This window comes from Kogia breviceps, chromosome 5, assembly GCF_026419965.1.
Source record: "Kogia breviceps isolate mKogBre1 chromosome 5, mKogBre1 haplotype 1, whole genome shotgun sequence".
In the NCBI taxonomy this organism is placed as follows: Eukaryota; Metazoa; Chordata; class Mammalia; order Artiodactyla; family Physeteridae; genus Kogia; species Kogia breviceps.
Window position 1 is genome coordinate 17,706,387 of NC_081314.1, and position 12,893 is coordinate 17,719,279.

Consider the following 12,893-nt stretch of genomic DNA (forward strand, 5'->3'; position numbering starts at 1 on the left):
GTTTGGTATTGGTATAAGATTCAGAGTCCAGGACAGTGTTTTGTCTCCCTCTCTCCCATAGTTAAAGGAGTTTTTCTTCTACCCTTCTCCTAGCTGTGGTGTGACTCAGTGTACTGATCCTCCCCCATCAGATTAAGGTTTCTGACTTTTAGGAAAGGTCTGGAGAAGTGAGCTGACTTTTTTACCTTTCTTCCAGCAATTGAGGATCATCCCCTGTAGGCCTGCATTAATACAGGTTTTGTCTTTGCTTCTGTCTCAGGCTTTAATTACCTGGTTGAAACCTGTGGTCACCTCAAAAAAGAGCTTTGGAGCGTGTGCAAATTCCTTTTTATTCCACACTGACACTTGATCTTTGACAATTTGTTAACATTTTGCCCGATTTCTCCTTACCTTCTGCTTCCTTGGTTCTGCCACAGATGACAAAGTTTGTATGTCTCATCTTTTCTTGTAAGACTTACCATTCTTTGGAATTCAGGTTACTTCAGTTCAAGATGGGCTTAAGAAAAGCTATGATTTTTTAATGTTGATTCAGCTTATTTTCATTGTTTGTAGCCTTCTATATTCTAACTGGAAGCCAAACTCTGTTGTTACTCCTTTGACTTTGTTTTTAGTGTTGTGTTTTTTTATATTAAAAAATTACTTTTATGTTGATTGAATTTGTTCATGCTTTATGATGTCTGACTTTTTAATTTTATTTAGAAAAAAACTTCCCCACTCTGAGACTATTCTTCCTTTTTCTTTTTTTTTATTTATTTCTGAGATATACATTTTAAAGTAATAACTAGAATTATGACATAACATTACACAACAACATATAAGATTTTTAGGAATTTCGTGTAAGGTCTGAAACATTTATGTTAACATATTTCCATACAAATAACCCAAAGAAAGTTTAGTATTAGTTGTTTTTTTGTTTGTTTTTTTATACTACAGATTCTAATTAGTCATCAGTTTTATACACATCAGTGTATACATGTCAATCCCAATCACCCAATTCAGCACACCACCATCCCCACCCCACCATGGTTTTCCCCCCTTGGTGTCCATACGTTTGTTCTCTACATCTGTGTCTCAACTTCTGCCCTGCAAACCGGTTCATCTGTACCATTTTTCTAGGTTACACATACATGCATTAATATACGATATTTGTTTTTCTCTTTCTGACTTACTTCACTTTGTATGACAGTCTCTAGATCCATCCACGTCTCAACAAATGACTCAGTTTCGTTCCTTTTTATGGCTGAGTGATATTCCATTGTATATATGTACCACAACTTCTTTATCCATTCGTCTGCCAATGGTCATTTAGGTTGCTTCCATGACCTGGCTATTGTAAATAGTGCTGCAATGAGCATTGGGGTGCATGTGTCTTTTTGAATTATGATTTTCTCTGGGTATATGCCCAGTAGTGGGATTACTGGATCATATGGTAATTCTATTTTTAGTTTTATAAGGAACCTCCATACTGTTCTCCATAGTGGCTGTATCAATTTACATTCCCACCAACAGTGCACGAGGGTTCCCTTTTCTCCACACCCTCTCCAGCATTTGTTGTTTGTGGATTTCCTGATGATGCCCATTCTAACTGGTGTGAGGTGATACCTCATTGTAGCTTTGATTTGCATTTCTCTAATAATTGGTGATGTTGAGCAGCTTTTCATGTGCTTCTTGGCCATCTGTATGTCTTCTTTGGAGAAATGTGTACTTAGGTCTCCTGTCCATTTTTGGATTGGGTTGTTTGTTTCTTTAATATTGACTGCATGAGCTGTTTATATATTTTGGAGATTAATCCTTTGTCCATTGATTCGTTTGCAAATATTTTCTCCCATTCTGAGGGTTGTGTCTTTTTGTCTTTTTATGGTTTCCTTTGCTGTGCAAAAGCTTTGAAGTTTCTTTAGGTCCCATTTGTTTATTTTTGTTTTTATTTCCATTACTCTAGGAGGTGGATCAAAAAAGATCTTGCTGTGATTTATGTCAAAGAGTGTTCTTCCTATGTTTTCCTCTAAGAGTTTTATAGTGTCTGGTCTTACATTTAGGTCTCGAATCCATTTTGAGTTTATTTTTGTGTATGGTGTTAGGGAGTGTTCTAATTTCATTGTTTTACATGTAGCTGTCCAGTTTTCCCAGCACCACTTATTGAAGAGGCTGTCTTTTCTCCATTGTATATCTTTGCCTCCTTTGTCATAGATTAGTTGACCATAGGTGCGTGGGTTTATCTCTGGGCTTTCTCTGTTGTTCCATTGATCTATGTTTCTGGTTTTTTGCCAGTACCATATTGTCTTGATTACTGTAGCTTTGTAGTATAGTCTGAAGTCAGGGAGTCTGATTCCTCCAGCTCCATTTTTTTTCCCTCAAGACTGCTTTGGCTATTCGGGGTCTTTTGTGTCTCCATACAAATTTTAAGATGATTTGTTCTAGTTCCGTAAAAAATGCCAGTGGCAGTTTGATAGGGATTGCATTGAATCTGTAGATTGCTTTGGGTAGTATAGTCACTTTCACAATGTTGATTCTTCCAATCCAAGAACATGGTATATCTCTCCATCTGTTGGTATCATCTTTAATTTCTTTCATCAGTGTCTTATAGTTTTCTGCATACAGGTCTTTTGTCTCCCTACGTAGGTTTATTCCTAGGTATTTTATTCTTTTTGTTGCATTGGTAAATGGGAGTGTTTCCATAATTTCTTTTTCAGATTTTTCATCATGAGTGTATAGGAATGCAAGAGATTTCTGTGCATTAATTTTGTATCCTGCAACTTTCCCAAATTCATTGATTAGCTGTAGTAATTTTCTGGTGGCATTTTTAGGATTTTCTATGTATAGTATCATGTCATCTGCCAACAGTGACAGTTTTACTTCTTCTTTGCAATTTGTATTCCTTTTATTTCTTTTTCTTCTCTGATTTCCGTGGCTAGGACTTCCAAAACTATGTTGAATAATAGTGGTGAGAGTGGACAGCCTTGTCTAATTCCTGATCTTAGAGGAAATGCTTTCAGTTTTTCACCATTGAGAATGATGTTTGCTGTGAGTTTGCATATATGGCCTTTATTATGTTGAGGTGGAATCCCTCTATGCCCACTTTATGGAGAGTTTTTATCATAAATGGATGTTGAATTTTGTCAAAAGCTTTTTCTCCATTTATTGAGATGATCATATGGTTTTGATTCTTCAGTTTGTTAATATGGTGTATCACATTGGTTGATTTGTGTATATTGAAGAATCCTTGCATCCCTGGGATAAATCCCACTTGATCATGGTGTATGATCCTTTTAATGTATTCTTGGATTCTGTTTGCTAGTATTTTGTTGAGGATTTTTGCATCTATATTCATGAGTGATATTGGTCTGTAATTTTCTTTTTTTGTAGTATCTTTGTCTGGTTTTGGTATCACAGTGATGGTGGCCTCATAGAATGAGTTTGGGAGTGTTCCTTCCTCTGCAGTTTTTTGGAAGAGTTTAAGAAGGATGGGTGTTAACTCTTCTCTAAATGTTTGGTAGAATTCACCTGTGAAGCTATCTGTTCCTGGACTTTTGTTTGTTGGAAGATTTTTAATCACAGTTTCAATTTCATTACTTGTGATGGGTATGTTCATGTTTTCTGTTTCTTCCTGGTTCAGTCTTGGAAGGTTATACCTTTCTAAGAATTTGTCCATTTCTTCCAGGTTGTCCATTTTATTGGCATAGAGTTGCTTGTAGTAGTCTCTTAGGATGCTTTGTATTTCTGTGGTGTCTGTTGTAACTTCTTCTTTTTCATTTCTAATTTTATTGATTTGAGTCCTCTCCCTCTTTTCTTTGATGAGACTGGCTAATGGTTTATCCATTTTGTTTATCTTTTCACAGAACCAGCTTTTAGTTTTATTGATCTTTGCTATTGTTTTCTTTGTTTCTATTTCATTTATTTATGTTCTGATCTTTATGAATTCTTTCCTTCTGCTAACTTTGAGTTTTGTTTGTTCTTCTTTCTCTAGTTCCTTTAGGTGTAAGTTTAGATTGTTTATTTGAGATTTTTCTTGTTTCTTGAGGTAGGATTGTATTGCTATAGACATCCCTCTTAGAACTGCTTTTGCTGCATCCCATAGGTTTTGGATCATCGTGTTTTCATTGTCATTTGTCTCTAGGTAGTTTTTGATTTCCTCTGATTTCTTCAGTGATCCCTTGGTTATTTAGTAATGTATTGTGTAGCCTCCATGTTTTTGTGTTTTTTACGTTTTTTTCCCTATAATTCATTTCTAATCTCATAGCGTTGTGGTCAGAAAAGATGCTTGATATGATTTCAATTTTCTTAAATTTACTGAGGCTTGATATGTGATCCAAGATGTGATCTATCCTGGATAATGTTCCGTGCGCACTTGAGAAGAAAGTGTAATCTGCTGTTTTTGGTTGGAATGTCCTATAAATATCAGTGAAATCCGTCTGGTCTGTTGTGTCATTTAAAGCTTCTGTTTCCTTATATATTTTCATTTTGGATGATCTGTCCATTGGTGTAAGTGAGATGTTAAAGTCCCCCACTGTTATTGTGTTACTGTCAATGTCTTCTTTTATAGCTGTTAGCAGTTGACTTATGTATTGAGGTGCTCCTATGTTGGGTGCATATATATTTATAATTGTTATATCTTCTTCTTGGATTGATCCCTTGATCATTATGTAGTGTCCTTCCTTGTCTCTTGTACCATTCTTTAAAGTCTGTTTTATCTGATATGAGTATAGCTACTCCAGCTTTCTTCTGATTTCCATTTTCATGGAATGTCTTTTTCCATCCCCTCACTTTCAGTCTGTATGTGTCCCTAGGTCTGAAGTGGGTCTCCTGTAGACAGCATATATATGGGTCTTGTTTTTGTATCCATTCAGTGAGCCTGTGTCTTTTGGTTAGAACATTTAATCCATTCATGTTTAAGGTAATTATCGATATGTATGTTCCTATGACCATTTTCTTAATTGTTTTGGGTTTGCTTTTGTAGGTCCTTTTCTTCTCTTCTGTTCCCACTTAGAGAAGTTCCTTTAGCATTTGTTGTAGAGCTGGTTTGGTGGTGCTGAATTCTCTTAGCTTTTGCTTGTCTGTAAAGCTTTTGATTTCTACATCGAATCTGAATGAGATCCTTGCTGCATAGAGTAATCTTGGTTGTAAGTTCTTCCCTTTAATCACTTTAAGTATATCATGCCACTCCCTTCTGGCTTGTAGAGTTTCTGCTGAGAAATCAGCTGTTAACCTTATGGGAGTTCTCTTTTATGTTATTTGTCATTTTTCCCTTGCTGCTTTCAATACTTTTTCTTTGTCTTTAATTTTTGCCAATTTGATTACTATGTGTCTCAGTGTGTTTCTTCTTGGGTTTATCTCATATGGGATTCACTGCGCTTTCTGACTTGGGTGGCTGTTGCCTTTCCCATGTTAGGGAAGTTTTCGACTATAATCTCTTCAAATATTTTCACGGGTCCTCTCTTTCTCTCTTCTCCTTCTGGGACCCCTATAATGAGAATGTTGTTGCGTGTAATGTCGTCCTAGAGGTCTCTTAGGCTCTCTTCATTTCTTTTCATTCTTTTTTTTTTATTCTGTTCCGCAGCAGTGAATCCACCATCCTGTCTTTCAGGTCACTTATCCGTACTTCTGCCTCAGTTATTCTGCTATTGATTCCTTCTAGTGTAGTTTTCATTTCAGTTATTGTATTGTTCATCTCTGTTTGTTTGTTCTTTAATTCTTCTAGGTCTTTGTTAAACATTTCTTGCATCTTCTTACTCTTTGCCTCCATTCGATCTTTGCCTCCATTCTTTTTCCGAGGTCCTGGATCATCTTCACTGTCATTATTCTGAATTCTTTTTCTGGAAGGTTGCTTGTCTCCACTTCATTTAGTTGTTTTTATGGGGTTTTATCTTGTTCCTTTATCTGGTACATAGCCCTCTGCCTTTTCATCTTGTCTGTCTTTCTGCGAATGTGGTTTTTGTTCTACAGACTGCAGGATTGTAATTCTTCTTGCTTCTGCTGCCTGCCCTCTGGTGGATGAGGCTAAGAGGCTTGATGGGAGGGGCTCTCTTCCATGTTTTTTTTTTTTTCTCCACACACACGTACACACACACACTGTATGTTATTTTTACAAGAGATAAACTGTCACCAAGCATTGTAAATGGATGACCACAACAAAAGCAACAATGATTGTAACTACCAAACACGAAACACTCATACTGTGTCATAATATTGACATTCAGTCCAGTAATCCTCCACTGTAAGAGCTCCTTTACTTTGCAGTGAAAATTGATTTGTATATTTTTGCCTCTGAGTCCTTGTGGATTTTTTTTTTTTTTTTTTTTTTTTTTTTTTTTATGGTACACGGGCCTGTCACTGTTGTGGCCTCTCCCATTGCGGAGCACAGGCTCAGCAGCCATGGCTCACGGGCCGAGCCGCTCCGCGGCATGTTGGATCTTCCCGGACCAGGGCACAAACCTGTGTCCCCTGCATCAGCAGGCGGACTCTCAACCACTGCGCCACCAGGGAAGCCCGAATTTTTTTTTTTATTCAAACAGAAAGTCACAAAAATTATAATCATCCTCATCAGTTCACTCAGTCCCATGTAATTAATATTTTTTTCATCTTGATCTTTTTTTAGCACTTTTATGAATTCATCAGTTTTCCATTAGAGTTCTGAAAATGCTTATTCATTCAGTTCAGCAGTATAGTCAGTTACCAGAAACCTGTACTTGTCAGAGTCTTTTCCATGAATTCCTTGAAGATGAAACCCTTTTATAGGAACATCTTTCAAAAGTGTCAGAGTATACCCAGAACTGTCTATAAATGACAAAAGACTTAAAAATGACTACAGTTAAAGATTCTTCCATGTTTTCTGCTATTTTTTTGGTTGAGTATTTTTAAGTTTTGATTTCAGTAGGAATTTATTTTAGTGTATGGTGCAATACATATCTGATTTTTTTCTAATGAAAGACCAGTTGTATTGTACCAAAGTCATTTACTGAATAATTCGTCTTTTCCCACTGCTTGTAATTCTACTATAACAGGAATGGATTTGTTTGTTAGTAACAGAAAATCTGACCAACAGTGGCTTGAATTCACAGGAGTTTGTCTCACACAAAATTAATCTGGGAGTAGACAGAACATGGTTGGTATTGATACTACACCTCAACAGAGCAAAGACCTACATTTTTTCCATCTCTCTCTGTACCATTCTTTATCTTCATACTGTCCCCTCATGGTTGCAAAATGGCTGTTGAGCATCAGCACCACATATGAGTTCCAAATCAGTGAAAAAAGAAAGGACAGGGCTTCCCTGGTGGCGCAGTGATTGAGAATCTGCCTGCCGATGCAGGGGATGCGGGTTCGTGCCCTGGTCCAGGAGGATCCCACATGCCGCGGAGCGGCTGGGCCTGTGAGCCATGGCCGCTGAGCCTGCGTGTCCGGAGCCTTTGCTCTGCAACGGGAGAGACCACAACACAGAGAGGACTGCGTACTGCAAAAAAAAAAAAAAAGAAAGGACAGAAGGTTTAAAAGGTAGTACTAACCTACTTTGTCCATTTTAAAAGGTTTTTTCCACAGGCCTCATCTAGCATTTACATGTTTTTTTTTTCTGATATGTGTTATGCAATGTTTTCTATGCTACTAATGTATCTCCTATCAGTAACCATCCTTTACTTCAGTTCATCAACTGAATTTTTTAAGAAATAAAGTATTTTAGATATATGCAACCTCATGTTAATAGCAGCATTATTTACAATAGCCAAACATGGAAATAACCTAAGTGTCCGTCAGTGGATGAATGGGTGAAGAAAATGTGGTATGTACGCGTGCGCGCGCGCGCACACACACACACAGAGGAATAGTATTCAGTTGTTAAAAAGAAAGTCTTGCCATTTGTGACAACATGGGTGGACCTTGAGGGCATTACACTAAGTGAAATAAGTCAGAGAAAGACAAATACCATATGATCTCACTTATATGTGAAATGAAAATAACAACAACAAAAGAACACTGAGTGAGTGCATAGGTACAGGGAACAGAGTGGTTGCCAGGGGTTAGGGGGAATAGGCAAAATGGGTGAAGTGGGACAAAGGTAGAAACTTCCACTTGTAATATAAATAAGTCCTGGGGATGTAAAATATGGTGACTATAGTTATGAATACTGTATTGCATATTGAAAAGTTGCTAAAAGTGTAGATTTTAATAGCTCTCATCCCAAGAAAAGCAAAATAATTTGTAACTGTTTATGGTGACATGTCAACTACACTTATTGTGGTGATTATTTTGTAATATATGCAAATATTGAATCATTATATTTTGTACCTGGAACTAATGTTATATATGTGAATTATACCTCAAAAAAAGTGTCTTTTTCAGTTCCCTAGAGTTTTGTTTTGTTTTATGCTACATTTGAATCTTTGAAGTATACTTATTTTTTAGTTAGGTTTTCCTAAATGCTGATTTTTCTGGCTTCCTTTCCTCTTGTTGTTGGGGCTGTTTAGTTAGATTCTTTTCTTTGTACTTTCCTTGGGGCCAAGATCTGGTTGTGAGCACTAAATGGCTGAATTTCACAGTTGGTACAAAGCAAAAGAGGCTCTACCCTGGTGGGCTTTTGTGAAGTGGAAGCAGCAGGCAGCCTTCAGAGATACCTTTGAGAAGCATCTCACCTCTCCATCCTGCTACCCTCTCCAGTCTGTGCTCCCACACCCCCAGTCTAAAGAGCAGGGAGGATTCAGCCAGCCCCTTCAGTTCCTTTTTGATGTCCTATAGAGCTTAGTAACCCACATAATACTCATGTAGTGCCAAAATTAACTTTCTTTGGGGGTATTTGACTGACTGCCAAGCTCTTCCCTATCTCTGCTTTCTGTTCCTTGCTCTTGGGATTTCTTGCTGTTCTATGTATCACACTAGTTCTCTTTCCTGGGACACCAACAGAGCTCAAGACCTCATTTATAACCAATTTTCCTAATAGCAGTTTGGCCTAGAAAAGACAAATAGCCACAAATTGAGAGTATACAGATAACTATGTTCACAGAATTTCTCACTCTCTGCCTTGTGAATTTCCATTCCTCCACCAAAATGTTTTAGGCTAGAGTGGGAAACCTCTGCTGGGTTTAACTGTCAGTTTCATGTTTTAAACAAGATAACACAATCTGGTGTTAGATTTTTTTCTAACTAGATATTTTTCTTTGAAAAGTTAATAAATTCACTCCATAAAATAGAGCTAATTGAAAGTTCATAGTAAAATTGGAAGAAATAGGTTTGCAGTTTCAGATATGAAAAGTTGTTTTTGGACTTCTTAGTGAAGTGCTTATACTCTTGAAACTGTCAATTCTTTAAAGTGTCTTTAAAATAATTGAAAGATATGCTATATGTCACAGGTATCATGATTAGTTTGATCTGAATTGAGTAGCAAGTATCCTTTCTAGTCTAAACATCAATTCTTTTTTTGTTTTCTACTTTAAATTATCTCAGCTAGGACGCAGGTACAGCAAAACTGGAACTATTATTTTAAATGAATGGCTTAGAATAATGGATTAAATACTGGTTGTAAATAATAATTTTGAGCACATTAACAATTATTTAGTTGTCGAAGATCAAAACAGGCAAAAAAGAGAAAGCCATCTTGTGCCCCTTGATTTCTGTCCATATCTACTTTGAGAAAAATGTTCCTTTTCCAGTAGGAGGAAAAAAAACTGATCAAACTTGATGTCATATTTAATATGTTTTTTTTTATTCCTTTTAGGACAGTGGTGATTACCCCCTTACCATGCCTGGACCTCAGTGGAAAAAATTTCGTTCAAACTTTTGTGAATTTATTGGAGTCCTGATTCGACAGTGTCAGTATAGCATAATTTATGATGAGTATATGATGGACACAGTAATCTCCCTTTTGACTGGTTTGTCAGACTCCCAGGTCAGAGCTTTTAGACATACAAGTACCCTTGCTGGTAAGTAACCAACATTTTATTTCCTTTTCAATTTAGTTTTGTTATATATGTTCTATTCTAGTTAAGCTTTATTTAGATTAAATATTAAATTCATTACTTTGCTCTTGAAATATACAGTTTTTCTCCAAAATTCACATGAATAGTTTGTATTCCCTAAGTAACTGGCAGTTGATAGTCTTGAGAATGAAAGTTGAAATTTTCTGGTGAATGTTAACAAATCTCTTTCTGAACATGTATTTTCCTGCATTTTTGTTTTATAACCAAATAAATTTTAGGAGTCCACCAGGCCATGTTCTTTGGTAAACCCGAATAATAGTTGAAATTCCAAATTCATAGTATTTTTTCTACTTAATTACATTGCTTCATAGTTCATTGTTATTATACATAAATGTGTAAATTTTGTTTATATATATGTATTTTTAAACAATTCCATCCAATTGTAATAGGTAATAGTGACCTAGCTGGCATTCTTTCTATTCCTAGTGCTGTAATAACCTAAATGTAATGTCTCTAAAATCAGTTCAGGTAGGTAGGCTGAGTCCTGAAGAACTGACAGATTATAGTTTTCACTTTTGCTTTTATTTTAGAATTATCTAGACAAATTCTGAGTCAAGTATGTTCTTTTTCCCCTCGGTTTTTCTGTAACAAGGTAATTTTGTTAATTTAGCCATCATTCTCAATTCCTCAACGATTTTAACTGTGCTTACCTAAAATGACTAAATGATTGTTCTTTTTCTCCTGTAATACAGAGAGAGACAAAGTGTGTGTGTGTGTGTGTATGTACACACACATATATTTAAATACTCCCAAATTACATCCTTTTTAATAGCAATAACTCTGGCTATATTCATGTTGCACATTACCATGACAAAAAATGAGATTTAATTTAATTAATTGCATTTCATCTTGAATTTAAATTTCTCATTTATCTAATTTATTGAATGCATTGATTCTTAAGCTTTAGCATGCATCAGAATCACCTCCAGGCCTTACTGAAACAGATTGTGTGGCCTTGCCCCCGAGTTTAACAGGTTTCTAGCTGATGCTGACACTGGTACTTTGGGGACTACACATTGCAAACTCTGGATTTAAAATTTTATCATTTTCTGGTTTAACCTGTTGCCTAAAGCCAATGTGATAATTTTATATAGAGTTATCCATATTTTTTTCCACTCCTTTTTCCTTCCTTAATGTGGTTAATCCATATTATTAGTGTCCATTATTCCCTTAGTTGCAGTTCTATATGGAGGAGCAAACATGACACACAGTTATTCTTTTGAGGGTGTCCTTTTTCTCACTGGGAAAAGAGGAAGATCTTTTACTTAATTTTATCTTTTTTAAAAAGGTAAAATCACACAATTTATTGTTGAAAAAATTTTCTATATAGAAAAAACATCAAACACATTTTATTCTGTGTTTTGAGAGTATCCCCTTCCTCATTATTAGGAATAAAAAGAGATCTTGTACCCAGTTGTAACTTTTTGAAAAGGTACTGTAAATATACTATTCATTACTTAAAAGTTATCTGATACTATACAATTTTTCTTTCTAATTTCATCACTTTTAGAATCTTCTGCCCTTTATGTTTGCTTTTTTCTTTTCTTTATATTTTGTTTACATTTCATCTTACTTTTATCTATGTACAGTAATTCCTGTTTAGCTGGTTTTCAGATGCATAGTAAATGCAGTGATTTGAAGTCAACAAAACTTAAACATAAGATAGAAGTTACTTATGAATAGCCAAAATTACTGCCATAAACAGTTATTATCTAGTTTCCCAATGCCAAGAGAGAAAGAGAAGCAAGTGTTAGATTAGAGGGCAAGTGTTAGATTCTGTCCTCCTGACAGAATTGTGAAACGATAATTTATAACAAAAAAGAAGTCAAAAATTTGCTTACAGATATCAAGATACAGCAATCTGGGGCTTCTCTGTAGGGGCCAGCTACCTCTCTTTAATCCAGAAACCTGTGTGCATTTTATATAAAAGACTAAATATATGCCACATACTCTACTTAAGAACACAAGAGAAGGAATAGTATATTATAGAAATATACAGAATATTTTGAGTTTTAAAATGTTTCAATTTCCTGAAAAATGCAGTTTAATTCATTTGCATTTGTCCTTCACTGCCATGTAAATGAAATATTACTGGATTTTACTGACTTCATGATGGTCCATTTCAGCTCTTCTTTCCATTGGCCCATTTTCAGTGACTTTTATTATTACCTTGTTATTCGTATATTTATCCCTTTGGTAATCTATACATGCTAATTTTATGTGTGCTTAAACATACTTTAATTATGGCTTTCCTTCTGTTTCTTTTGAGTTGAGTTGCTCCCTTCTCCTTCCAGTGCCTTTCTGTCTTTCTTTTCTCACAATTTACCTGTGATCGTGATAGCTTTTAAAAGTGCCTGATAGGGCTTCCCTGGTGGCTCAGTGGTTGAGAATCCACCTGCCGATGCAGGGGACACGGGTTCATGCCCCAGTCCGGGAAGATCCCACGTGCCGTGGAGCGGCTAGGCCCATGAGCCATGGCCGCTGAGCCTGTGCGTCCGGGGCCTGTGTTCTGCAACGGGAAAGGCCACAATGGTGAGAGGCCTGCATACCACAAAAAAACCCAAAAACAAACAACTGCCTGATAAATGCCATTTGGTTTTCTCCTCAGCTTTTTTTTATATCATCTAGCCTATTTGTATTTGTTAATTACTTTTAAAAATCAGAAATCAAGAAAAAATAGGAGATCAATGTTATGTTTATACTTATTTTTTAAAAGCTAACCTATTTTTCAACTTATTCTCAAATTTATTTCAAAATATTACTGTAATTTCTCTGTATACATTAATGATCATGTCTTCCAAACCTCAGTTGCATAAAAAGTGAGACATCAGTCACCTACCCTTCAACAAAGCACAGAGATCTTGCTGAGAACTTAATTCCAGGCTGGATAATAATTATCCATCTTTTCAAGGATTATTTTCTTTTCGTCTT

At 35.9% G+C, this 12,893-nt stretch overlaps 1 protein-coding gene across 5 annotated transcripts in view; it reads left to right on the forward strand.

Annotated features, from left to right (window-relative positions):
* The window catches only part of STAG1 (STAG1 cohesin complex component), a 455,106-nt gene that overhangs the window by 269,807 nt on the left and 172,406 nt on the right, over positions 1-12,893 (forward strand). For all 5 annotated transcript variants that reach the window (XM_059065085.2, XM_067033725.1, XM_067033728.1 and 2 more), the window contains one exon: positions 9,701-9,905. In XM_059065085.2, the coding sequence (XP_058921068.1) occupies positions 9,701-9,905 (205 nt within the window). The remainder of the gene's footprint in view (positions 1-9,700; positions 9,906-12,893) is intronic.